Genomic DNA, 24,432 nt, shown 5'->3' on the forward strand with positions numbered 1-24,432 from the left:
TTCACGTTTGGGATGGGTTCTTGGGGTTGTACTCATCCTTCTTCTTCCTCCAAACACAGCAAGTGGAGTTTAGACCAAAAAGTTATATTTTTGTCTCATCAGACCACATGACCTTCTCCCATTCCTCCTCTGGATCATCCAGATGGTCATTGGCAAATTTCAGACGGGCCTGGACATGCCCTGGCTTGAGCAGGGGGACCTTGCGTGCGCTGCAGGATTTTAATCCATGACGGCGTAGTGTGTTACTAATGGTTTTCTTTGAGACTGTGGTCCCAGCTCTCTTCAGGTCATTGACCAGGTCCTGCCGTGTAGTTCTGGGCTGATCCCTCACCTTCCTCATGATCATTGATGCCCCACGAGGTGATATCTTGCATGGAGCCCCAGACCGAGGGTGATTGACCGTCATCTTGAACTTCTTCCATTTTCTAATAATTGCGCCAACAGTTTTTGCCTTCTCACCAAGCTGCTTGCCTATTGTCCCGTAGCCCATCCCAGCCTTGTGCAGGTCTACAATTTTATCCCTGATGTCCTTACACAGCTCTCTGGTCTTGGCCATTGTGGAGAGGTTGGAGTCTGTTTGATTGAGCGTGTGGACAGGTGTCTTTTATACAGGTAACGAGTTCAAACAGGTGCAGTTAATACAGGTAATGAGTGGAGAACAGGAGGGCTTCTTAAAGAAAAACTAACAGGTCTGTGAGAGCCGGAATTCTTACTGGTTGGTAGGTGATCAAATACTTATGTCATGCAATAAAATGCAAATTAATTACTTAAAAATCATACAATGTGATTTTCTGGATTTTTGTTTTAGATTCCGTCTCTCACAGTTGAAGTGTACCTATGATAAAAATTACAGACCTCTACATGCTTTGTAAGTAGGAAAACCTGCAAAATCGGCAGTGTATCAAATACTTGTTCTCCCCACTGTATATATATATATATATATATATATATATATATATATATATATATATATATACATACATACAACAAGGTCTACACTTGTTGTATTCGGCGCACGTGACAAATAAACATTGATTTGATATGCTACATGTCATATTAAACAGTATCAAAACACTAAAAAGGACATGAAGGAGCTGTTCTTGGCATAATATGGACTTGGTCTTTTACTGGGGATGCTAAACACCCTTCGGGCCACTCTTGCCAGGCTGGGCAGGGATGCGGATTTATATTTTTACTTTTCTATAGGTAGGCCTAAAGGTTTTTAGGCAAAATAACCCTATCAAAACAGAAAGCTCCTTAAAATAGGTATTATGTCAGGCCTATTGGGCCAAAATCAATGATAGAACGAAAATGAACAAAACCTTTTAAGAGATCTGATTTGTATGTTTATAAATACTTTGCTACAATGACTCACTTAGCTAGCTACCCACCTCGTTAATTTATGTTATGTGCACGTACTACACCATCATCCTTTCAGGATACGTGTCTTTTAAGATTCCACAATGACTCTTTAGTTGTGGACACTACATCACCGCACTCCCTCTCATGCTCTTGGTCCTCCTCATCTTTGTAAGTCACCTTGATTTTGCGCCTGTGTATTTTAACAGTTTCTTTCTGAAAATATTTTGCGAACTCCTGACAGTAGCTAAAGCAAGGGGCTATAGCAGCACACAAGTATCCTACAAATGCATGCTGGGCTAGAAATGCCCTAAGCTGGTGAAGTGAGCGCTACTGGAGCAGTACTGGAGTTAAATTGGAGCGGGCGAGAAGGCCGACACTCCAGCCTTTGGGAAACGTGCTCCGCACTCCAGTCAAATTGGGCACGCTCCGCTCACATACTCTGGTCTTGACCGACATGGTTCTTTAAGAGTTCTAAATAGCGTCTTCTATTGAAAAATAGTCATGGGACGTATGGCCAGCGTCTCAAATTCTGGTGATATTGAATAGGGAGGTTGGATTTGGAATATGTTTTGAGTTAAAGGATAAATCAGAGAGCTGTGTCTGGCTGGTGTTAACTCACAGTTGATGACCTAATACGGTGGGTCAGTGAGAGAGTAACGGGTGGCGTGTGTTACTCAGACACACAATCTCTCTTAATTAAGTGATCACATAGAATGTATCTTTCATTTTCAATAATTACTCGTCTCAAAGGAACATCTAATTCTCTGTCTCGGCAGGTGACGTGCGCCTCACACCAGAGGACTACACCAGGGCTCAGAAGTACTGCAAGTACGCTGGCAGCTCCCTGCAGTATGAAGACGTGGGCACGGCGGTGCAAAATCTGCAGAAGGCCCTCAACTTACTGACCACTGGAAAAGAATGAGACTCATTGCTCCCTGGTGTATTGCTGATCTGGTCCAGAAGAACTGAAAGACCATTAGCCTCTAGTCTACAGCATGCGTCTGAAGAGAGCAATTCTGTCCCAAGCCTTCAACATCACTGTAAACAACAATGACATCTGTGTCTCCATATTGGACTCCTGTTGTGGAGCTTCCAAGATGGCTGTCCATGACTAGAGTGAAGCGCTCAATAAAGACTTCCTGAGCCTGTATATTAAAACAGTGCATCCTTCCTCTATTAGCACAGTATACACCTTATTAGTTTACACTAGCAACTAACTGACTGTTTTGATAACACTTCTGTGTAACACACATCCCCTCTGTATGCATGTATGTTTTGGGGACATGCTCAGAGTTTGCAGTTCATAATCCTTTAAGACTACACAGTTTCTCTCGTTAATCTTAATTTATAGACCAATGCTTCAAAAGATTATTATCAGGGGACATTATTGATCTGCCCTTTACTGTGTTTTCAAATCAGTATCTATTTATCTCCTTTTCTTGGGTGAAAGACTGTCCTTTCTGCATCAACACAATTTAAATAAATGTTTTAAAGTGATTGATTAATGCTTGGTGCTCTGTTTGTACTGATGCTGTCTGCTTTAGTACACAGAGCTGTACAAACAAAACTGTCAAAGCAAAAGGAAGACTTGTTCATGTTTACTTTGTGTGATGGCTTCTTGGGGAGGGAGCAGTCAGAGAGGGGACATTTGGGGCCAGTTTCCCCAGACGTAGATTAAGCCTAGTCCTGTACTAAAAAACAATTTTAATGGAGTCTTCATTGTGCATGTTTTTTATTCTAGGACTAAGCTTTATCTGTGTCCAGGAAACCGCCTCATAGAGAACTAATTCCAAGGGTACGGTAATGTCACTTTAGTTGAAAGTGTTTCCCTTACTTTAACACTAAACTTGTAATTTTGTATGTTGTCAACTTTGACTGAGCAGTAGATCAGTCCATCCTCAAATATGCAAAAGTTCCTTAGTGAGTTTTCTGTGTTTGTGATTTCTTTGTTTTTCATTTAAACTCCCTTGTTTCTTTAAACATTTTGTAGTCAATGTGTACTTAATGTAAATGAAGGACTCATTTGACCATTATTAAAACAAATCAATTGAAGTGTTTAGGTCATTGTTCATTATTTGATACATTTCCATAAGGATGTTGAACTAAGAAATAATTAAGCGTGCCAGTGCTCCACCATAGAGACAGCAACAGTCCCAGTTGATGGGTTTTTTAAAATAAAAAATCCAGAACGCGCGATTGCTGTCTCCACTTCAAATGTATGCTGAACAAAAATATAGACAAAACAATTTCAAAAATGTTACTGAGTTACAGTTCATACAAGGAAATCAGTCAATTGAAATAAATTCATTAGGCCCTAATCTATGGATTTCACATGACTGTCCAGGGGCACAGCCATGGGTGGGCCTGGGAGGGCATAGGTCCACCCACTTGGGAGCCAGGCCCAGCCAACCCGAATGAGTTTTTCCCCCACAAAAGGGCTTTAATTACAGACAGAAATACTCCTGTTTCATCAGCTGTCCGGGTGGCTGGTCACCGACGTTCCAGCAGGTGAAGAAGCCGTTTGTGAAGGTCCTGGGCTGGCGTGGTTACACGTGGTCTGCAGTTGTGAGGCAGGTTGGACGTACTGCCAAATTCTCTAAAATGAGTTTAGAGGTGGCTTATGGTAGAGAAATTAACATGAAATTATCTGGCAACAGCTCTGGTGGACATTCCTGCAGTCAGCATGCGAGTTGCATGCTCCCTTAACTTGAGACATCTGTGGCATTGTGTTGTGTGACAAAAGTGCACTTTTAGAGTGACCTTTTATTGTCGCCCAGCACAAGGTGCACCTGTGTAATGATCATGCTGTTTAATCGGCTTCTTGATATGCCGCACCTGTCAGGTGGATGGATTGTCTTGGCAAAGGACAAATGTTCTCTAACAGGGATGAAAACAAATGTGTGCGCAAAATTTGAGAGAAATAAGCTTTTTGTGCATATGGAAAATGTCTGGGGTCTTTTATTTCAGCTAATGAAACATGAGACCAACACTTTACATATTGCATTTATATTTTTGTTCAGTATATTTAACTAATTTGCTCTGTTTATGTAGCTAAGCTCTGAAGATGACCTTCTCCAAGTCATTATCCCCTAATGTTTCTTACTGCTCCTTGGATAATGGTAAATTAACTGTAATTTATAGCCATCAGCCATTATTAAAATGTGCTGAAACTCTAAGAGCAGATAATTGAATGGACCTCATAGTGGAATATTCACTCTGCGGGCACATTAAAAGAAACGCTTGAATATGCAATTTGAGGAAATGAGACGAAAGGTGTGAACAATAACTTAGAATATTTATAAATTCACCAGGAAGTCATTTCATGAGGCATAGAAAGTAAACCTGTAATGAACTACATGATTGCTGACTGACCTTTTTGAGTCGTGCATTTCCAAAATACCACATATTTACTGTTTAACCCCACTTATGTTTAGTAAATTAATCCGGTTTCTGTGTTCCACTCCATTTGAGTGTCCCAAGCCCTTTACTTATTAAGGAAATAATCAATTAGTCGTCTGGGGTCAAGTTTTGTTTTGCTCAACCTGTTCAAGGTGATTATCATGTTCAAGGTGATTATCATGTTCAAGGTGATTATCATGCCTAGTTTCTTGATGTCATCACGCTCATTGTCTTATCTTCATTGCCTGCCTATTGCCTTAAGAGTTATAGAAAGGGTGAACTGTCACCACCAGCATGTATTTTCATGACTCCCTTTCTCCTTGCTGATGGGCATGGTGTTGACGCAAATGAAAATCAGGTGGATTCCTTGCACATATCTATTCTAGCTGTAAGGTCATTGGGGGAGAAAAGTCACTCGTCAGTTGAAATAGGTAATTCTCTCACAGTGACCGTGAATAACAGTACAATGTCATGTCACACATGGCAGTTTGTCCTCTAAGTTCTTGCATTAAATATTGAAAGTATACCCCCTCTTACACACACGATGTAAACACTGTCTTTTCATGAGATCAATACTGGCCCTACTGAGCTCACATATGACAGTACTGTGGAACGTCAGCTGGGTTTGATCATCTCTTTCAGTCATGATTCATTGTTATGTACTGGTAGGAGAACAGCCACTTCTTTGGCTTTTGTGAAAGTTTAAAGCCTCTCCGCCATATAAAACAGCTGTGCTGTCCCAAGCTATACAAGAAACTCACAACTGGAAACCATACTTTAAAATGAGTTTATTACTTTTTCATCACTCCATAAAAGAGTCAATGTGGATAAAGTGCTTCCCATTAGTTTCATTCAAATATCTATCATACCCATCCATCTTTATTGACCTCCCAACCCAATTAAGGAGCTGATGGAACTACAGTGACTTTATTGTAGTTCTATATACAATAGAAGACATGTCATTTTGTCTTTTAGCTGTGGATAAACCTCATCTACATAAAAGTGATGGCTGTGGAGACCAAAAAGCTGAAAAAGTGGATATGGCATGCATGCAAATTCAGATATCCAACCCTGTTGAGAGTTATTACAAAGGAAGATTATCTGAACTGACATTTGAAGCAAATGATGGATCAAAAAGCCAACAAATCAAAGTGTTTATTGTACAGACTGCAGTCTAAAATGTAACTTGTTTCAGGCTTGTCCTCCCTCATTTCAATTTCACAGTAGTTTCCAATAACAATAATGTGTTTATTTCATTGTGGCATACACAAGCCATAGGCCTTGTCAGCCAGACTTGTGCTGTAGCTCCCGAGTGGCGCAGTGGTCTAAGGCACTGCATCTCAGTGCAAGAGGTGTCACTACAGTCCTAGGCTCAAATTCAGGCTGAATCACATCTGGCTGTGATTGGGAGTCCCATAGGGTGGCGCACAATTGGCCAAGCATTGTCCGGGTTTGGCCTGGGTAGGCTGTCATTGTAAATAAGAATATGTTCTTAACTGACTTGCCTAGTTAAATAAAAAAAGCACTGACAGAACACAAAAAAATGTCATGGGACTGATACAGTCGTACAAAAAGTACCCAATTGTCATACTTGAGTAAAGGTAAAGATACCTTAATAGAAAATGACTCAGGTAAACGTGAAAGTCACCCAGTAAAATACTACTTGAGTAAAAGTCTAAAAGTATTTGGTTTTAAATATACTTAAGTATCAAAAGTGTAAATCATTTCAAATTCCTTATATTAAGCAAGCCAGACGGCACCATTTTCTTGTTTTTGAAAGTTATGGATAGTTAGGGACACACTCCAACACTCAGACATCATTTACAAATGAAGCATGTGTGTTTAGTGAGTACCTAGATCAGACTCATGATGATAAGGGATGTTCTCTTGATACAATTTCACTGTCCTGCTAAGCATTCAAAATGTAACGAATAATTAAAAAGTACATTATTATCTTAAGGAATGTAGTGAATTAAAAGTAAAAGTTGTAAAAAATATAAAAAGTAAAGTACAGATACCAAAAAAAACTACTTAAGTAATACTTTAAAGTATTTTTTACTTAAGTACTTTACACCACTTGACAAATAACTGTAAATGTAAATGTAATTTGTCAATTTTCAGTGTGATGGAGAAGCAACGTAGAATTCTAGGTGATTTTGAGCGCATTTTCTTAAATGTTCTTAACCCTCGGGACTTGGTTTGGGGTGGGGCGCCAGAGTGAGAGAGAACGTCCTCCAGCTGTGTGCAAGGACACGCTCCTTGAATGTTAAAACTACTTTGCTGCTGTTTCAAGCATCTTGCGTGACAGGGGAACAGGGTCAACAGTCGATTTGAGGTTTCGACTTTGGGATAAGCGGGTGTTTTGCGTTTATACACTGAATTAAGTTTTGAAACGTCGGCGTGGCACGAATTTGAAGAAGTTGCCAAACGTTTTCAAAAACTGAAAACTCCAGTCGGATCGACAGCGGAGTAGATAATATGATCCTTCAATGAGACCAGCTCCCTCTCCAATAAGAGGATGTAAGTTATAAATGTTTTTGTTGTTGTTGTTGCTCATGGCGTTATTGTCAGACGCTTTACTTTTCCATTGCCTTGGAGATAATTGACCTGAGTGTGACCAGAGGATCAATGAATGTCACATTGTTGTCAGCTTAAGTGTTTATTTACAACATTAGCCGATTGACTTTGAGAATGGTCCTACAGTTTATTAATTAATCTTCTATAGCAGTATATCAAGACATGCTAAATTATTACATGCTAAATGTATGTATGATATGACACAAGGTAAACTCAACTACTTTTGAGGTAGGCCTAGTGAAAATAGTCTACATTATAGCTGAGGAACGCTAAACTCTCTTATCTCAAATCGAACGGAGTTGAGCGTTCCTCAGCTACCAACATTACAGAGAACAGTTTTTTAAAAGGGATTTTCCCCCTAGCTCAATTATTGAAGACAATATTGAACACTCCATTTAGTGAAATGCTTGTTATTCCATCTCTTTGGCTGCTGTGTTGGTGTGGGGTAGCCTATACCACATTTTTAAGTATCATTAAGCACTTTTAAACAATATTTTGTGTCTTCATGAAGACTATGCCATGACATGTATTATCTTCTGAAGTGCAGTCAGCATGTGAGAAATTGTTATTGAAAGAGTGGTCTTATTATGTGCTTACTTACTTGTGTTACACAACCTAGAACACATTCATCCAAAAATGGAATGATTACAGACAAAATGTACAGCTTCCCGTCAGTTCCACCAGGTCCTAAATGTGGAACTTCTGACTGGACAGAACATTTTAGGAGATGTGAGATGAAGTCATAGAGAATATGTTGAAAGGAAGATGAATAGTCTGTACCTGTCCAGGTGACTGACATCAGACACACCACTAAATTGGGGGATTTAATGATAAATGAAAGATCTGATGGCCCTCATATTCTGAGACCAGCAGCTCAACACTATACCATGATAAGGTTGAGAAAGACAGGCCTTTACATATCATCAAGAATGTGTCTGAAGATGGTTCATGACTCCAACCATCTTAACAACTGGATAGTTCTCTACAATGATTAATCAGTCTTTATCATTTTTGTAATCCTAGTTTGAATATTGATAATGGCATATTAATTTACAACTGGCCATTTGTTAGTATGACATCAATGGGTTTGATGGATATGCAGTACAGTCCATCCATCCTCTCTACCAGATGAATCAAAGTCTTTATGTGGTCTCCAAGGGACGCGGAGAACTGACCTCTCAGCTTGTTTTGCGTTCATATTAACATATTTTGAGAGAAACAACTCAACAAAGACCACATTTTCTCTAATGTCAGAAATTGCATGAATATATGAATGTATGTAATAAGTGCGCAATTAATTGAGTTTGTTCGCTCAGCCCTAATGCTATAAATGATGTATAAAGATTTAATTAACTTCCTTATGCAAAACAAGTTCTACATTGTGAAATACTGCTGTCTACTATACTGTTTAGGCTACTGGCAAATTAAAAGAAGCAATTGTTAGAAATTGAAAGTTTCAATGTAGACTTACTTTTAATCTGTCTGTCTGCATATTTCAAGACAAGGCATATGGGGGTGTAGTGACATAGTCAATGGGCTGGACGATTCTCAAACAAATAATGCAGGCACTAGGGATGGGGGTGGGAGCATGTGAGTCTGGGCAGATGAGATGCAGTCATTGTTTGTGCGCGTCTGTAAGTTGTTGTTCGTGTTTGTATCCGATGTGAAAAGAAATATGAAAGTTTATTTTTGAAAGTTTCCGTCGTCTGTAGAACACACAATCATTTCCAATAACCATATTAGTCATCTATTTGAATAGTCCAAGAAACAATAGATGAATTTACATTTATGAGGAAGTATAGCCTATCTGTGGCTTTTTTGTGTGAAATGTGAATAGAATATATATTGCTGTATTTCCATTATTTATACTGTGTGTGTTTAGCAAGAATAATTACTTTGAGATAAGGTTGCGAGTTATTAGGTCGTGGAGTCGCAAACATGCCAGTTCTTCACTACTGAGTGTTGTTTTCTGAATGACCATAGGATAAGATATTCCTTCCTTATCTCCATGAGGACAATGTAAGCTGGACTCAGGTTTCTCTTGATGAGAGCACCTCTCTTGATCTTTGTTTCCTGACAGCCATGATGAACATGATGACTAAAATCCTGCTGTTGTCTGAATAAAATATGACCAGTGATCATGACCTTTGTGTGGGTGGCCAATTCATAGCTCCATATCACTTTTCTCAGTGCTCCTTGTGCTTGCGAGGAAGTTGAAGTTGAATTGCGATACTCATCTCCTTGTCTAAGTTCGTGAACTTGGGAGGGCACACGGTGAACAAAACAGAACCGGCATCAGACATGCAGACCTATCATTATTCAATGGATGAAGTTTGGTGAATTGAATTATATTATTAAAAAGTTTGCATGGAGGAGAGGGAGAGGGTCTGGTATTCTTCCATACTCTGACACTGTCACTGTGAAGACGCTCCGAGTCATCAGGTTCACATTGTTGTCAGCAAATGACCATCCCTTGAGTACAGTGATTGTTTCTCTTGAGGAATCATTCAATGTGGGATACCTACTACCTTCTGAAAAAATGCAAATTAGAAGGACTGGGCTGTGAAATGTTATTTTGAACCTTCCTCCAGCACCACCCACGGCTCAGGCTCAGGCAACACCTAGAGTAATTGGTATCAATTAGGCCCAGACCAGATGTGGCTATTGGCTAATGAAGGTAGTGTTTGCTGAAGTGGAAAAGCCATCCGTCCAGTTCCCCTCAGTGTAGTGGAAATGAGCAGAGGAGGCTAAGAGGCTCTATTCTCTAAGATGGAAGAGGAGAACAGGGCCTCTTGGCAGACTCTCCATCCAGTCCATATAGTTTGGGCCCACAGCAGCACAACCATATGATTTAACTAATAGTAGCTAACCTAGCTCTGTGAAATGACTTGGGTTTGGAGTATACTGCAATTTCCTGACTAATAGGTTTGTTTATGTGTGTGGCCTTGAGTTGATTGGGAGACCACAATTACGTGTTATACAGAAATGTTAGAACAAATGACTATTTTCATTGAGAAGCAGATTCAGATGGGGTCATGATCACGTATGAACTCAGAGGGAAATTACACCTAGAAACCAATGACAAAAGGTTGACGAGGTTGATTTTGTAGTATCTGTAATAACCCCACATAGATGCATCTGGACTGCAGAGACCCAGCTATAGAAATGTGTTGATATGACTAGATTGACTCTGGCTGCTGTTTTGGTCTTCTCTATTCCCATCACATTGAATTTTTAATTCCGTATTCTTGCTGTAAACCTGTTTTTATATTTGTACTGTTTGATTGTCTTGTAAGTGATTTATCCAATTCACTTGCGTACAGGTTAGATAAGATTACAGGGAACTTATCCTGACTGACTTCCATGTATCTATGCTGAACTCCTCCCAGACAAAATTGTATATCAGACAATGTGGATTTTTCATGTCGTAGACAAGGCAATTATCCAAGCCTAGTCATGTCATTAATCAAATGATATTCCTGGAATGTAAAGTCTACAGGCGATGGGGTTGTATATATTTTCCCAGTGATCAAAACGACCACATTGGTTATTATGGAGGCATGACTAATCGCAGTAATTGGTATATTTTCCTTCATTATAATTTACATTTTTATGTTAGATTCAAACAAGGAGCATCTCTTGTAAGTCATTGTATGAACCACACTGATGTAGTCTGTCGGATACTCGCCACTGGTGCTCTCTAACTCTGGAAGTCATTACAACTGACATGAAAGAATGATTTATCATTATATAACAAAACTGCATTTGCTTCGCTGTGGTCCCTTTTTGTGCTGAAAATATGTTTCCATACCACAAATACATCATTCAAACTTTTAAAGTGGACCCAAATTGCATCAGTATGAATAAATATACTGTATTTGTGTGCTTGTGTGTACTGCATGTGTAAGACTGTATTATAAGACGATACCTAGTATGTCTCCATCTTAACTGTGATTGACAGGGAGTCTTACGTCCGTGGAGGATGGTGGCGATGGAAGTTCCGTAACGTCCTGCCAGTTGCCCTGCTATGGATGTCCCTGCAAAGACAAGGTACAGAGTCTGATTTAACTATTGGCATTGATTGTGTTTTCTTATGTTTAGAACAGTATGAATCATTAAATAAAAAAAGACAAATGGATATTAATTGATCGTTTCATTGATATACTGTATGCCATTGCTTTCTCTCAACATTGCCCTTCTTTCGTTCTCTTTCATTCATGTCATTTTTTCTGTTTCATTGATTGTGCTTGTTGCAACCTCTGCTTTCTCATGTCTGTGTTTCAGTTAACACTAGCACTTATTGATTTACATATGCACATTCAGAATGATTGAACACCTGAAAGCGATTGTTGTCCTAAGTACAATAGTTTGATATCAAAGTAGGCCTACTTGATCAGTCTTTGGCAAGTGGAACTACTCTCTGGTCAGAAATATTGGTGTTACCTTTTTATAATCTGTGATTTTGGGATAACTGATGGAAGATATAATGAAGAACAAGACCGTCTTGATAGCTGAACAAGTGATGGCTTACAGTCCATCAGAAATATATGTAGCAGTCAGTACCAGTGATGGATAAATGCAGTCAGTATGCAGAACTGGATAGAATCACTTAAACAGCGATGACAAGCCATTTTCTATTTACCACCACCAGGTAATCACGAGAGTGGAATTCAAATGTGTTTCATTACACCAACAGACTCCGAAACAGGGTGAATGTTTCCCAAATTGCATCAAGCAAATCATTTCTTACTGACTTTGCTTTAGTGAGTGCATTTCCATTTTTCGTTGTGTGCCATTTTTGACAGCAAAAAGACAAACACATTAAACAAGCACACGGAACCAAAAAACGTCCCATTTTTATAATGTCGCCCAAGGGTGCCGTTGGACATTCTGCTAAGAGAGTTTTTAGGCTCAGCATGTGTTGTATGTACTGGGCTAATGTGTTTACCACAGGAAATAGCCGTCTTGAAGCCAGGAAAAGGCCTCCACTCTGGTCCAGTTCATTCTTCATAAAGCTCACACCATTTCTCTCACCTAGGAGTTTTAACATTGCACGTTTTGTGCATGTTCTATGCTTAACTTCATGTTGTAGTAAGCCTGACTGACTGACTGTTCTATTTTATGCTGTTATGTAACTGATATATGTTATGTTAGTTTATTTAGAAAGCATAGTCTTTTTTTCTTTGTGACATGCCATAGCTGGCTGTGTTGGTTGGTATTGGCAGGCAGACCTGAAGCAGAAACATGTATAGTTTTGGCTGGTGTTCAGAAAAGGCTTGGATCATAGGAGATTCAGTGCTGGGAAACTGGGCATTTTCTAAGTGTATTTAGTGCCAGAGAGAGAATCAACAGAGTAATCTCACACTCTCATAAAAAGATTCTCATAAAATGCTGCCCCATTTTGACAATTAACAATAGAGCTTCTTATCACAAGAAAGAGGACAGGTATGATTATGAATCACTGAGTAGAAGATTGAGATTGCAGGAGTGTCAATACAGGACATTAGAAGGGGAATCCTCTTTACTCAGACATGTCAACATCTTCTGATTAAATCCACTTGGGTATGTGGCACCACAGAGCAGAAAACTCACATTTCTGCTGTGTTTTTATTGTGATAGGACACTTCTTCCAACCACAAATTAACAGAATGTCAATCTTGCCCCCATCAATTTCCATTCCACAAAAATATAATATAGGGGCAAGATTGACATTCTGTTCATTTGTGGTTGGAAGAAGCGTATAAAAACAATAAAAACACAACAGAAATGGGAGTTTTCTGCTCTGTGGTGCCACAGATTCCCCTTCTAATGTCCTGTATTGACACTCCTGCAATCTCAATCTTCTACTCAGTAATTCATAAGCATACCTATTATGATCTAGTGTTACGCAGGGAGCAGCTTTGACACTGTCATAACATGTGTAGTTGGGTTCCTAGTGATGAGCCATGGTCTCAGCAGACCTTTGGAAATAAATAAAAATACCTTGGCAGAGCTGTTCCGTCCTCCGCCATGTTCCAGCAGCATAACTAGGGCTGCTACGGTGACTGTATTACCACCACACTGGCGGTCACGAGTCATGATGGCAGTCAAATTCGGCGTGACCATTTAGCCACAGTAATTAGGCTTCTCCAAGCTCTGATGCGGCTGATGGTCATTAGTAGCCTACCAAAATTGCTAATTGCCTGGTACTCAGCACTCCATTGTCCCTCTACTCACTCTGACATCAACAATATTAGCCTATCGCTTGTGAATGATATATTATCACTTGTGAATGATGCCCAGTGTAAGGCAAGAAACAGCGCATGCCTTTTTTTGTAACTTTTTCAAATTCACACATCTCATGTAGCCTAGCCCATAGGCCTATATGTTTTGATAAGGTTTGTATCACAACTAAAGTGGCCAAATAAAATTAAAATTAAGCACATTAATCTGCTTTAAAATGGGTGCAGAGCCTAACTGGCATACATACGCAGCGAGTGAGTTTCAAGTTTGGGGAAGATCATTTTCACCATTAAAAATGCATTTGTGGTCACTTTTTTGAGAATTGTGTTTTCCTGCTAATGGAACATTCGCGCTTATAGCCTACTGCCGTGTGCGCATTGCTGCGCTTATGTGAAGAAATAGCTGAATAGTTTATCAACATTTTAAGCAAAGGGTTCTGATCTGTTGTATCAGGCTCATTGCTCAAAACAGGGTTTTTTATGCTAGTGGTTGTATTTATTTGGGATCTATCGCGTCCCACAACTGTCCCAGACTATGATTGGAATATTTATTTCTCACACAGAATAAAATAGGTCAACTTTTGTACTATGGGGGATAGTAGATTGACAGAGGCTAGTGCTTTTGCTGTTAGTTAAGCCTACTCATCTTGTTGGCTGACGGAAAGTAAATGTTGACAGTTATTCCAATATCTTCAATATGCGCCTCAGACTTGGATAAGGATGCATGCAGTTGCATCCCAGATGTGTCTGTCTTCACTTAGCCTGTGAAAAAGACCCGATCATTTGATGGAGAGCCATGTGAGTGAGAGGTGCTTCGGCAAGCAGCCAGGAGAAGGTAATTCTAATTGTTATATTCAGCCCAAGGGCACAACGGCCACTGGCCGCAAAAGGCATGGATTGTTTATGGGGCATTACGGCAACACAAAGGGGATGCAGCCGGGAAATTGGAGGCATTATCAATTGCTTGTAAAATTGTGAATGAGAGACTGATGAAGTGTGTGCAGTCTGTGCAAAAAAAACAAAGCAGAGCTCATGCTATTCATACAGCTGTTTTCAAATCATCATTAAAGCCGCATCATGCAGCCTTAGAATGTATTAAAAATCAAAACATATAGCCCAACGTTTGTAGAACAACAAAAGTTACATAACTCTAAATGAAGTAAATAGGAGTATCTGTTTCTTTGTTAACCGCTCAGCACAGAATAGCCACATGTGCACACTCCCTCAAATCGTTTATAGAAAATATCCTTTCTATTTTATTCAGCTATGTTCAATTGTATTATTCATACTATAAAATAATGCCACCTAATTCTAAGCGAGTCTTGTCTGCTAAATGAACTAGTGTAGCCCACAGCCATATGGCATAGTTAGATCAGGGCCTAACATAAGGACAACTCAGAGTATGCTAATCTGATCTGAAATAGACTACATTTTCTTCATATCATGTTTCTTTAAAGCTGTTTAAAATAAATAATGGATTTATTGTGATGTGTAGGCTATATTACATGGATTTATTAGACTTTTTAAAATGTAGATGTTCTTAAGGTCTGCGTCAGTGGCTTGTAGGCTATGCGTGGAAGCCAGGAGATGCTAAATGTGTTTATGTTAATTAACGGTATATTACCATGAGACCAGCAGTTATTTTCTTGACAATCACCAGCTGACAACATTTTATGACTGCCACAGCCCTAAGCAAAACTCCTGTCTGTTAAAAGATGGGGTCATATGCGATTAAACTGCATGGGTCATCACAAGCCCCCCAACCCCCCTCCCTTGCCTTCCCTCCTCTCCCCTCCTAAGGTATAGCACTTAATTAGCCCTCTCATGAAAACAGGGGTGGGGCAGATACCAGCTGAGATACAGCTAGCTGGTGAGCTGCCAAGAGACCAGGAGGGGGCTGCTTGAAAGCAGTAATCTGGAGGATTAAACCTTCTCAGAGGTCCTCTATCTGAAATAATCCATTTTTAGGCGGTGGGGGTATCAGTTATTGTTTAAACCCCTTTCTTCCCCTCTTTTGTATCTGGCATTCCATCCCCTGGCACCATCCCACCGCAGCCTGCCCTGCCGCCTCTCAAAGGAGCTTTCTGATCAATCCCTGTTTTTAAGGCACTCTCTTCACTGGCACACTTCACATTTTCAGTCGTGCTACAGTAACAACAATGTGCGAATTTCATTACAAGTCGGCGTCTTGAGGTTTATACAGCAACAATGGGGTTTTGTGTTCTTATGTTAGTGTGTCCTTCAAAACTTTTAATCACAGAAATATACAGTTTTCCATCTCTTTGACAGTTAAACGTATACACATGTTGCTCTTTTTCAACACTACTGTTTTTTTCAACACTACTGTACACAGTCACAGATGGAAAAGTCTTTGAACATTTTTAAACAAAATATGTATTTTTATTTAACATGAAATAACTTCCCAGGAGTTGCTGAAGCCAGTTATTCAACATGTAATATCATATGTAATTGGCAGAAATTAGTTACAGTGATTATGTGTATTATCTTAAAATGAGATACTTCGATGTGGGTCTAAGTGTGGTGCGTGCGTGTGGCCATACCAATGATGTACAGTGAGCTCCAAATCTATTGGGACAGTGAAATAACATGATTACGGATAATCCTGAATGAATTGTGAATAACGTTGTGTGAGAAAGTTACAGACCCCCCCCCCCCCCCCCCCCCCCCGTCTTATTGTAATGGTGAGAGGTTAGCATGTCTTGGTATGATTATTAACAATTCATTCAGGACTATCTGTAAAAATGGTAGAATCCACATTAATGGTAGCATCCATGTTAGCTCCCGAGTGGTGCAGTGGTCTAAGGCACTGCATCTCAGTGCAAGAGGCGCCATTACAGTCCCTGGTTTGAATCCAGGCTGTATCACATTCGGCTGTGATTGGGAGTCCATAGGGCGGCGCACAATTGGCCCAGCGTCATCCGGGTTTGGCCTGGGTAGGCGGTCATTGTAAATAAGAATTTGTTCTTAACTGACTTGCCTAGTTAAATAAAGGTAAAATAAAATAATAATGTAGAAGTGTTTAGAAACGTATAATATTCTTATTTACAATAAAGTGACTCTAAAATGACACCATTCATTTTTTACGATTATTTTCTATTGGGCACAAAATAATCTGAAACACAACCAAACAAACAGAAAATGCATCCAACAAGTTTGTAGTCATAAGCAGTGTTCCCTCATAACTGCTCAAATGTGCGCGTGCTCCTCCTAGACTGTTGCGCAGAAGAAATACCACAGGCTGGGCAGAGACGCAAGAGATTGAACTTCACCGAGTTCACCCCATTAGTTTTCACTATATAGATCATCGTTTTTTCTGTGATTGAATCAACATTATATCCGCCCCATTTCAATGCAACAAACCAAAAACAAATCAAGCTTTGCAAGATTGAGTCTGTGGCTTTGTTGTAGGCAGAGCCAGAGAGCAACGGAGTAGAATTCTATTTGTGGGGGTAGCCCACGAGCGGTCAGATCAGAGCGCAGAGCCACGCTTGTACTCATTTCTTGATATTCTTTGCTAGTTAGCGAGTTATTAGCCCAGTTATTGATACGTAGATGTCAGCAATGGGGAGTGCTTCCTACAAGAGCACAAATCGTGTATGCTACATTTCAATCTGTCTTTGAAAACCCAATCAGTTAAAAAGCATATATCATAATTAAAGGAGCAGTGTTGTATTTTGAGACAGGCTTGAATATGCAAATAATCCAATAGGCAGAGAGGGTGGCCTACATTGTCGAATTCTCTGCAATGGTGGAAAAGTACCCAATTGTCATACTTGAGTAAAAGTAAAGATACCTTAATAGAAAATGACTAAAGTAAAAGTGAAAGTCACCCAGTAAAAACCTATTTGAGTAAAAGTTTTTAAGTATTTGGTTTTAAATGTAGTTAAGTATCAAAAGTAAATGTAATTTCTAAAATATACTTAAGTATCAAAAGTACAAGTAAATGTATAAGTCATTTCTAATTTCTTATATTAAGCAAACCAGACGGCACCATTTTCTTGTTTTTTATTTTATTTACGGATAGCCAGGGGTATGCTCCAACAGATCAGAGGCAGTAGGGATGACCAGCGATGGTCTCTTGATAAGTGTGTGAATTAGACCATTTTCCTTTCCCGCTAAGCATTCAAAATGTAATGACTACTTTTGGGTGTCAGGGAAAAAGTACTCTATTTTCTTTAGGAATGTAGTGAAGTAAAAGTTGTCAAAAATATAAATAGTAAAGTACAGATACTCAAAAAAACTACTTAAGTAGTACTTTCAAGTATTTTTACTTAAGTACTTTACACCACTGATTCTCTGTATGGTAATAATAATTAATTGTATTTTGCAAAGTGGTTTCTTGCATCATACAACACAATGCAATTTACAGTCACCTATTTGGCCCATGGTATTACAGACCACATAAAAAATCATTAATTAATGTCTAGCCCTTCATCATGTAAAAACATTTTCAAAAGTCTCATTCAATGTAGGCCTTCATTGAACACGACATATAGGCTAATGTAGGCTATATCTTAAAAATCAAAACCTATTTCCATGTGAAAATGTTGGGATTTGCGCCATTGGTTTTGTTGGGAGGCCTACATTATGCTATAGCCACAATAGCCTATTGGCTGCTGTCTAAAACTGTAAGGGTACAGCCTCAGTGTTAACTGTAAACGCGTGCTGGAAGTTGTACAAAATTCCACTCACAAGTTTCCACTCACAAGACCTAAAATTTGCTCAGTGCCCCAAAAAAGTTGAGGGAACATTGGTTACAAGCTTGATGTAGTCATTACATGCTAGGAATGTGGTACCAAATTCTAAACTTTTGACTATTTTAATATCATATAAATGAATTTGTCCCAATACTTTTGTTAATGTCTAGCCCTTCATCATGTAAAAACATTTTCAAAAGTCTCATTCAATGTAGGCCTTCATTGAACACGACATATAGGCTAATGTAGGCTATATCTTAAAAATCAAAACCTATTTCCATGTGAAAATGTTGGGATTTGCGCCATTGGTTTTGTTGGGAGGCCTACATTATGCTATAGCCACAATAGCCTATTGGCTGCTGTCTAAAACTGTAAGGGTACAGCCTCAGTGTTAACTGTAAACGCGTGCTGGAAGTTGTACAAAATTCCACTCACAAGTTTCCACTCACAAGACCTAAAATTTGCTCAGTGCCCCAAAAAAGTTGAGGGAACATTGGTTACAAGCTTGATGTAGTCATTACATGCTAGGAATGTGGTACCAAATTCTAAACTTTTGACTATTTTAATATCATATAAATGAATTTGTCCCAATACTTTTGGTTCCCTAAAATGGGGGGACTGTGTACAAAAAGTGCTGTAATTTCTAAACGGTTCACCTGATATGCATGAAAATACCCCCAAATTAAAGCTGTCAGTCTGCACTTTAACCTCACAGCCATTGTATCATTTCAAAGTGCTGGATTACAGAGCCAAAACAACAAAAGTCCAAATTACAAATTACTGTCCAAATGCTTTTGGAGCTCACTGTAAAGTATATAAACCCATTGGTGTGTGTGTGTGTGTCCTCTGCACCATGTGAGTGCAGGGTGGTTCAGTACACAGGGGGCTGGTCAGGCCCATGGCAGCGGTCAGGGCTTAGTGCGTCTCAGAGGGATGTGAACAGGGACATACAAACTGAGTAAACATCATTTGGCATGTTGTTTTTCCTCTTGCGCACCACACACACACCACACCAGTGGCTGACAGCATCACACACACACACGTCTGTAAAACAGCAGGGTATTCCAGTAGCATGATTCCGTCCAATAGTGATTTCACTCTCCTTTGCAAAACAGACCCAGTCCAGTTGTCAAACGTTGATCCCATTACTTGTTTATTTAAATCCTGACCATGAAGGGAGTTTGTTCATGCTGTTGTTTTTTCTCTGGACCCTGCCAAATATTATATGAAATTGCCACCATTTTGTTGGGAGGGATTCTTGTTGACTCCGCTAAATGGTAACCACAGCAGCACAACCACAGTTCTGTTGGTATGCAAATGCTGAGGCATCACCCTTGTTGTTGTCTAATGTATCTCAATGTCGTGGAAGTGAAACGGCGATGGACTGACTATCTGGACATCCAGTCACACTCTCCAACATGTGTTCACATTTTCAAAACCATGATTTAATAACATGGAGTGTCTGTTTTGCATTAGCTCTGTTAATTCCTTATAATTCATGTTCAGGGTCTATTCTCATAACATGGAAAAAGGGAAAAAAACATGTTCAGAGTGGATCAAGGTAACATATTTTATGTAAAAACACTGTTAGAACTCCTTACTGGTCACAGATTCAGGAAAGATTCAGACTTTCCAATGTGCTAAGTAGTCAATTTAGGAACAAAGGGTAATAAAACAAATGACCTTTATTCTTTGCAGTAGTGCTCATTCCAAGACCGTCCAAAATCAGTATTTTGATGTTTACACACATTGCTTTTCTAATTCAGTCTTATTTTAATCTTATTCAAGTGCCAGCATGACATGCGGAAAGAAATCAAACTAATACTGCATGTCAAATGTATTATTAAAGTGGGATCATTCTCATTGGCCGGGCTCCTATTACATAGAAATGTATGCATACAAACTTTTTAAAACGTATTTAGATACTGACAGGTCCAGTTGCTTTGTGCAATTGGAACCACAGCGAATACCAACGCCTACATTCTGAGAGTAAATTTGCTAGGATACATCATTGATAATTGTTGGATTAAATGCTTGTGGGAGTTAAGACAGACATTTACATTGAAATGGGTTTTTGTTTGGTTTCCCAAAAAGATAATGGAATTTCATAGGGTTTAGAAATTAGAATGGAGAATTAATACTTGTCATGACAATGGTGTTCTCTAAACAATTACCTGCAGACACTGAGCACACTTTTGTTATGGCAAGTAATAAAAAAATACAGCTCTGCCACCAATGATGCTTAAAAACTCAGTTGTTTCTCCTTCGATCAATCTAGAAACCCGACCACAACTCCTGAGCTCACAAGTGCGCACCATTGTAGCCTTAATTCCCTTTTGACATGTCTCCTATCAATGGTTATCATGGTCATCATTTGCGTTGGAGTTACTTCCTCACCAGTGTTTGCTCAGAGCCTCTCACCGTTCCTTTTGTCTCCGTTTTTCTCATTGTAAAACCATACATATGTAGGATCTTAATTTGATCACCCTGTGGCAGGATAACTTTTCTGCAACGCAGGACATTTAAAACGTGTAGTGTATTTGAGATTTAAAAAGGCTTCTAAAGTTTGTAATTTCCACTTAGAAATTTCAAACTTGATTTTCACTTATGAAAAATGTATCAACCGTTACAAAAATGTCCATTAATTATAATCCACATAATAATTAAAATTTCCTCTTGTTACAGGATTATTTTCCTGCTGTAGGAGACTGGCTCAGATTAAGATTCTACATCTGTATCACATCACAACACCCAACGTCCTCCCTCGTATTTCTCTCTGTTTGCACATAGATGGTAAATCACTAATGATTCTGACTGGTTAAAAGAAGATACCCAGTCACTCTTTTACACCACGTACCTTATATTTGACCACTTGTTGACCTGGGGTGTAGAAATGTTCTCTGTGTCTTTTATGGGACTGGGCTATGGCCCTGATAAATCCTAGAGGCAACTGAGAGGGGCTGTCGCTCACTCTGCGTTTCATCCTCCACTCAGACACTCTGGTGCTGTGCACTGAAACCAGTGTACAGCACCAGTGTGCCACAGTCAATTATGTCTAGGCCATTAATTGGACTGTTTGGTAATCCCTTACATCAATAAGAGTATAATAGCTTTCACTTGGAGTACTATAACTGTATCAATCTATGTTTATTTTGAATAGAAGTGTGGCTGTTACTTTTTGATGGATTTTTAAAAAGACAAGTGGATAATGTGTGCAGTTAGCTTCATATTTAGATGACAGGTGATGTGGCATGTGATTGAGTGCAGCCTGAATAGAAGACAGTGCTGGTGGGATGTGTGCAGTGGTGGAAAAATTACCCAATTATCATACTCTAGTAAAAGTAAAGATATCTTAATACAACATGACTCAAGTAAAAGTGAAAGTCACCCAGTAAAATACTACTTAAATAGAAGTCTAAAAGTATTTGGTTTTAAATATACTAAAGTATAAAAAGTAAAAGTATAAATCATTTCAAATTCCTTATTTTAAGCACATTTACCGATAGCCAGGGGCACACTCAGACATCATTTACAAACAAAGCATGTGTATTTAGTGAGTCCACCAGATCAGACACAGTAGGGATGACCAGGGATGTTCTCTTGTTAAGTGTGTGAGTTGGACCATTTTCCTGTCCTGCTAAGCATTGAAAATATAACAAGTACTTTTGGGTGTTAGGGAAAATGTATAGAGTAAAAAGTACATAATTGTCTTTAGGAATGTAGTGAAGTAAAAGTAAAAGTTGTAAAAATATATATAAATAGTAAAGTACAGATACCCCCAAAAAACTGCTTAAGTAGTACTTAAGGTATTTTTTACTTAAGTACTTTCCACCACTGGATGTTTGACCTTTAAATTGTACACTGTCTCTTTATAAACGTTCAAATTTGTGATGAGGACATGCAACAGATCAGTAATTCATACATTGCTATGATCATTGATCTCCTGAAGAAGATATCGCTTTTCCTTTCTTTCTGTTCCCCCAAATGTTTGGATATACTTGTAAAGTTACCAGGTTGTTAGCTAACTAGCCAATGAGGTAACATGACAGAACAAGGTGTAAACAAATGGTTAACGACGTGTGAGTAGTTTTAGAACGGCCCATGACATGGTTTTTGAAAGTAAAATGCAGTCCTGGCTATCCGCTATAGGAATATAAAAATGTTGCGCCGGTAATATTGGTCAGATCGGTTGACCTGGTTGGGCTAGAAGCAAACCATTTTCGTTGTTATAATGGTGCAATCTTGAAGCTATCGAATCTGCCCTTTTTTTCTTTAGGGCACAAGGAAACAAATGTACAGCGAACCTTATCATTACAACAATAATTATCTGAAAACTCCTGGTCGCACAGCAAAATATTTCATTGCATATGCTACCAAATTGGTCGCACTTTAGAGCCCTGAATATGTATGATAATGCTTGAGACTCATGTTGCTGGCAGTAATAGTTTTTTCTCTGACTGGGCCTCACATACAGTGCATTCTGAAAGTATTCAGACCCATTCACTTTTTCCACATTTTGTTACAGTACAGCCTTATTCTAAAATTGATTAAATTAATTTATTTCCTCATCTATCAACATACAATAACCCATAAGGACAAAGCGAAAACAGGTTTTTAGAAATGTTTCCAAATGTATAAAAATATTAAAAACAGAAAGGCCTTATTTACATAAGTATTCAGACCCTTTGCTATGAGACTTGAAATTGAGCTCAGGTGCATCCTGTTTCCATTGATCATCCTTGAGATGTTTCTACAACTTCTTTGGAGTCCAACTGTGGTAAATTCAATTGATTGGACATGATTTGTCTAATATAAAGGCACATACCTGTCTATATAAGGCCCACAGTTGAAAGTGGGGGTCGAAGCCATGAGGTCGAAGAAATAGTCCGTAGAGCTCAGAGACAGGATTGTGTCGAGGCACATCTGGGGAAGGGTAACAAAACATTTCTGCAGCATTGAAGGTCCCCAAGAACACAGTGGAAGAAGTTTGGAACAACCAAGACTCTTCCTAGAGCTGGCCACCCGGCCAAACTGAGCATTCGGGGGAGAAGGGCCTTGGTCAGGGAGGTGACCAAGAACCCGATAGTCACTCTGACAGAGCTCCAGAGTTCCTCTGTGGAGATGGTTGTCTTCCTGAAAGGTTCTCCCATCTCTGCAGCACTCCACCAATCAGACCTTTATGGTAGAGTGGCCAGATGGTAGCCACTCCTCAGTAAAAGGCTCATGACAGCCCGCTTGGAGTTTGCCAAAAGGCACCTAAAGAACTCTCAGACCATGAGAAAAAAGATTCTCTGGTCTAATGAAACCAAGATTGAACTCTTTGGCCTAAATGCCATGCGTCACGTCTGGAGGAAAAAAGGTACCGCTCATCACCTGGCCAATACATCCCTACGGTGAAGCATGGTGGTGGCAGCATCATGCTGTGGGGATGTTTTTCAGTGGCAGGGACTGGGAGACTAGTCATGTCTAGGTTCACCTTCCAACAGGACAAAGACCTTAAGCACACAGCCAAGACAATGCAAGAGTGGCTTCGGGACAAGTCTTTGAATGTCCTTGAGTGGCCCAGCCAGAGCTCGGAGTTGAACCCGATCTAACATTTCTGGAGAGACCTGAAAATAGCTGTGCAGCAACGCTCCCCATCAAACTGACAGAGCTTGAGAGGATCTGCAGAGAAGAATGGGAGAAACTCCCCAAATGCAGGTGAGCCAAGCTTGTAGCGTCATACCCAAGAAGACTCGAGGCTGTAATCGCTGCCAAAGGTGCTTCAACAAAGTCCTGAGTAAAGGGTCTGAATACTTATGTAAATGTGATATTTTAGTTGTATTTTTAATGTTTTTTGCAAAAAAATTAAAAATACAGTTTTTGCTTTGTCATTATGGGGTATTGTGTGTAGATTGATGAGGGGGAAAAAACTATTTAATTCATTTTAGAATAAGGCTGTAACGTAACAAAAGTGTGGAAAAAGTCAAGGGGTCTGAATACTTTCCGAATGCACGTTAATAGGTGTTTTTGGACCAGGAAAAGGAACAGCCACTTAAAGCTGTAATTTGGTCGGCCTGAGTGAGTGGATTTAGTTTTTAGGACCCTCTTGACAATCTCGGCTGAGAAGAGGGCACATGTTGGCAGGTATAACAGTGCCACAGTAGGACCAGGCT

General features: G+C 39.4%; 2 protein-coding genes across 10 annotated transcripts in view; both read left to right on the forward strand.

The window, feature by feature from the left end:
• LOC139556360 (vacuolar protein sorting-associated protein VTA1 homolog) overlaps positions 1 to 3,414 on the forward strand; it is a 48,735-nt gene extending 45,321 nt beyond the window's left edge. The window contains exon 8 of the mRNA XM_071370252.1: positions 2,139 to 3,414. Within this exon, the coding sequence (XP_071226353.1) occupies positions 2,139 to 2,284 (146 nt within the window). The 3' untranslated portion in view covers positions 2,285 to 3,414. The remainder of the gene's footprint in view (positions 1 to 2,138) is intronic.
• A 3,560-nt stretch (positions 3,415 to 6,974) lies between these two features.
• The window catches only part of adgrg6 (adhesion G protein-coupled receptor G6), a 53,389-nt gene continuing 35,931 nt past the window's right edge, over positions 6,975 to 24,432 (forward strand). For 5 of the 9 annotated variants that reach the window (XM_071370241.1, XM_071370243.1, XM_071370242.1 and 2 more), the window contains exons 1-2: positions 6,976 to 7,281; positions 11,300 to 11,388. In XM_071370241.1, coding sequence (XP_071226342.1) covers positions 7,280 to 7,281; positions 11,300 to 11,388 — 91 coding nt within the window. In that variant the 5' untranslated portion in view covers positions 6,976 to 7,279. Of the gene's footprint in view, positions 7,282 to 11,299; positions 11,389 to 24,432 lie in introns of all 9 variants that reach the window. The other 4 variants (XM_071370237.1, XM_071370239.1, XM_071370238.1 and 1 more) reach the window with 1 other exon arrangement.

This window comes from Salvelinus alpinus, chromosome 27 (assembly GCF_045679555.1).
Source record: "Salvelinus alpinus chromosome 27, SLU_Salpinus.1, whole genome shotgun sequence".
Lineage (NCBI taxonomy): Eukaryota > Metazoa > Chordata > Actinopteri > Salmoniformes > Salmonidae > Salvelinus > Salvelinus alpinus.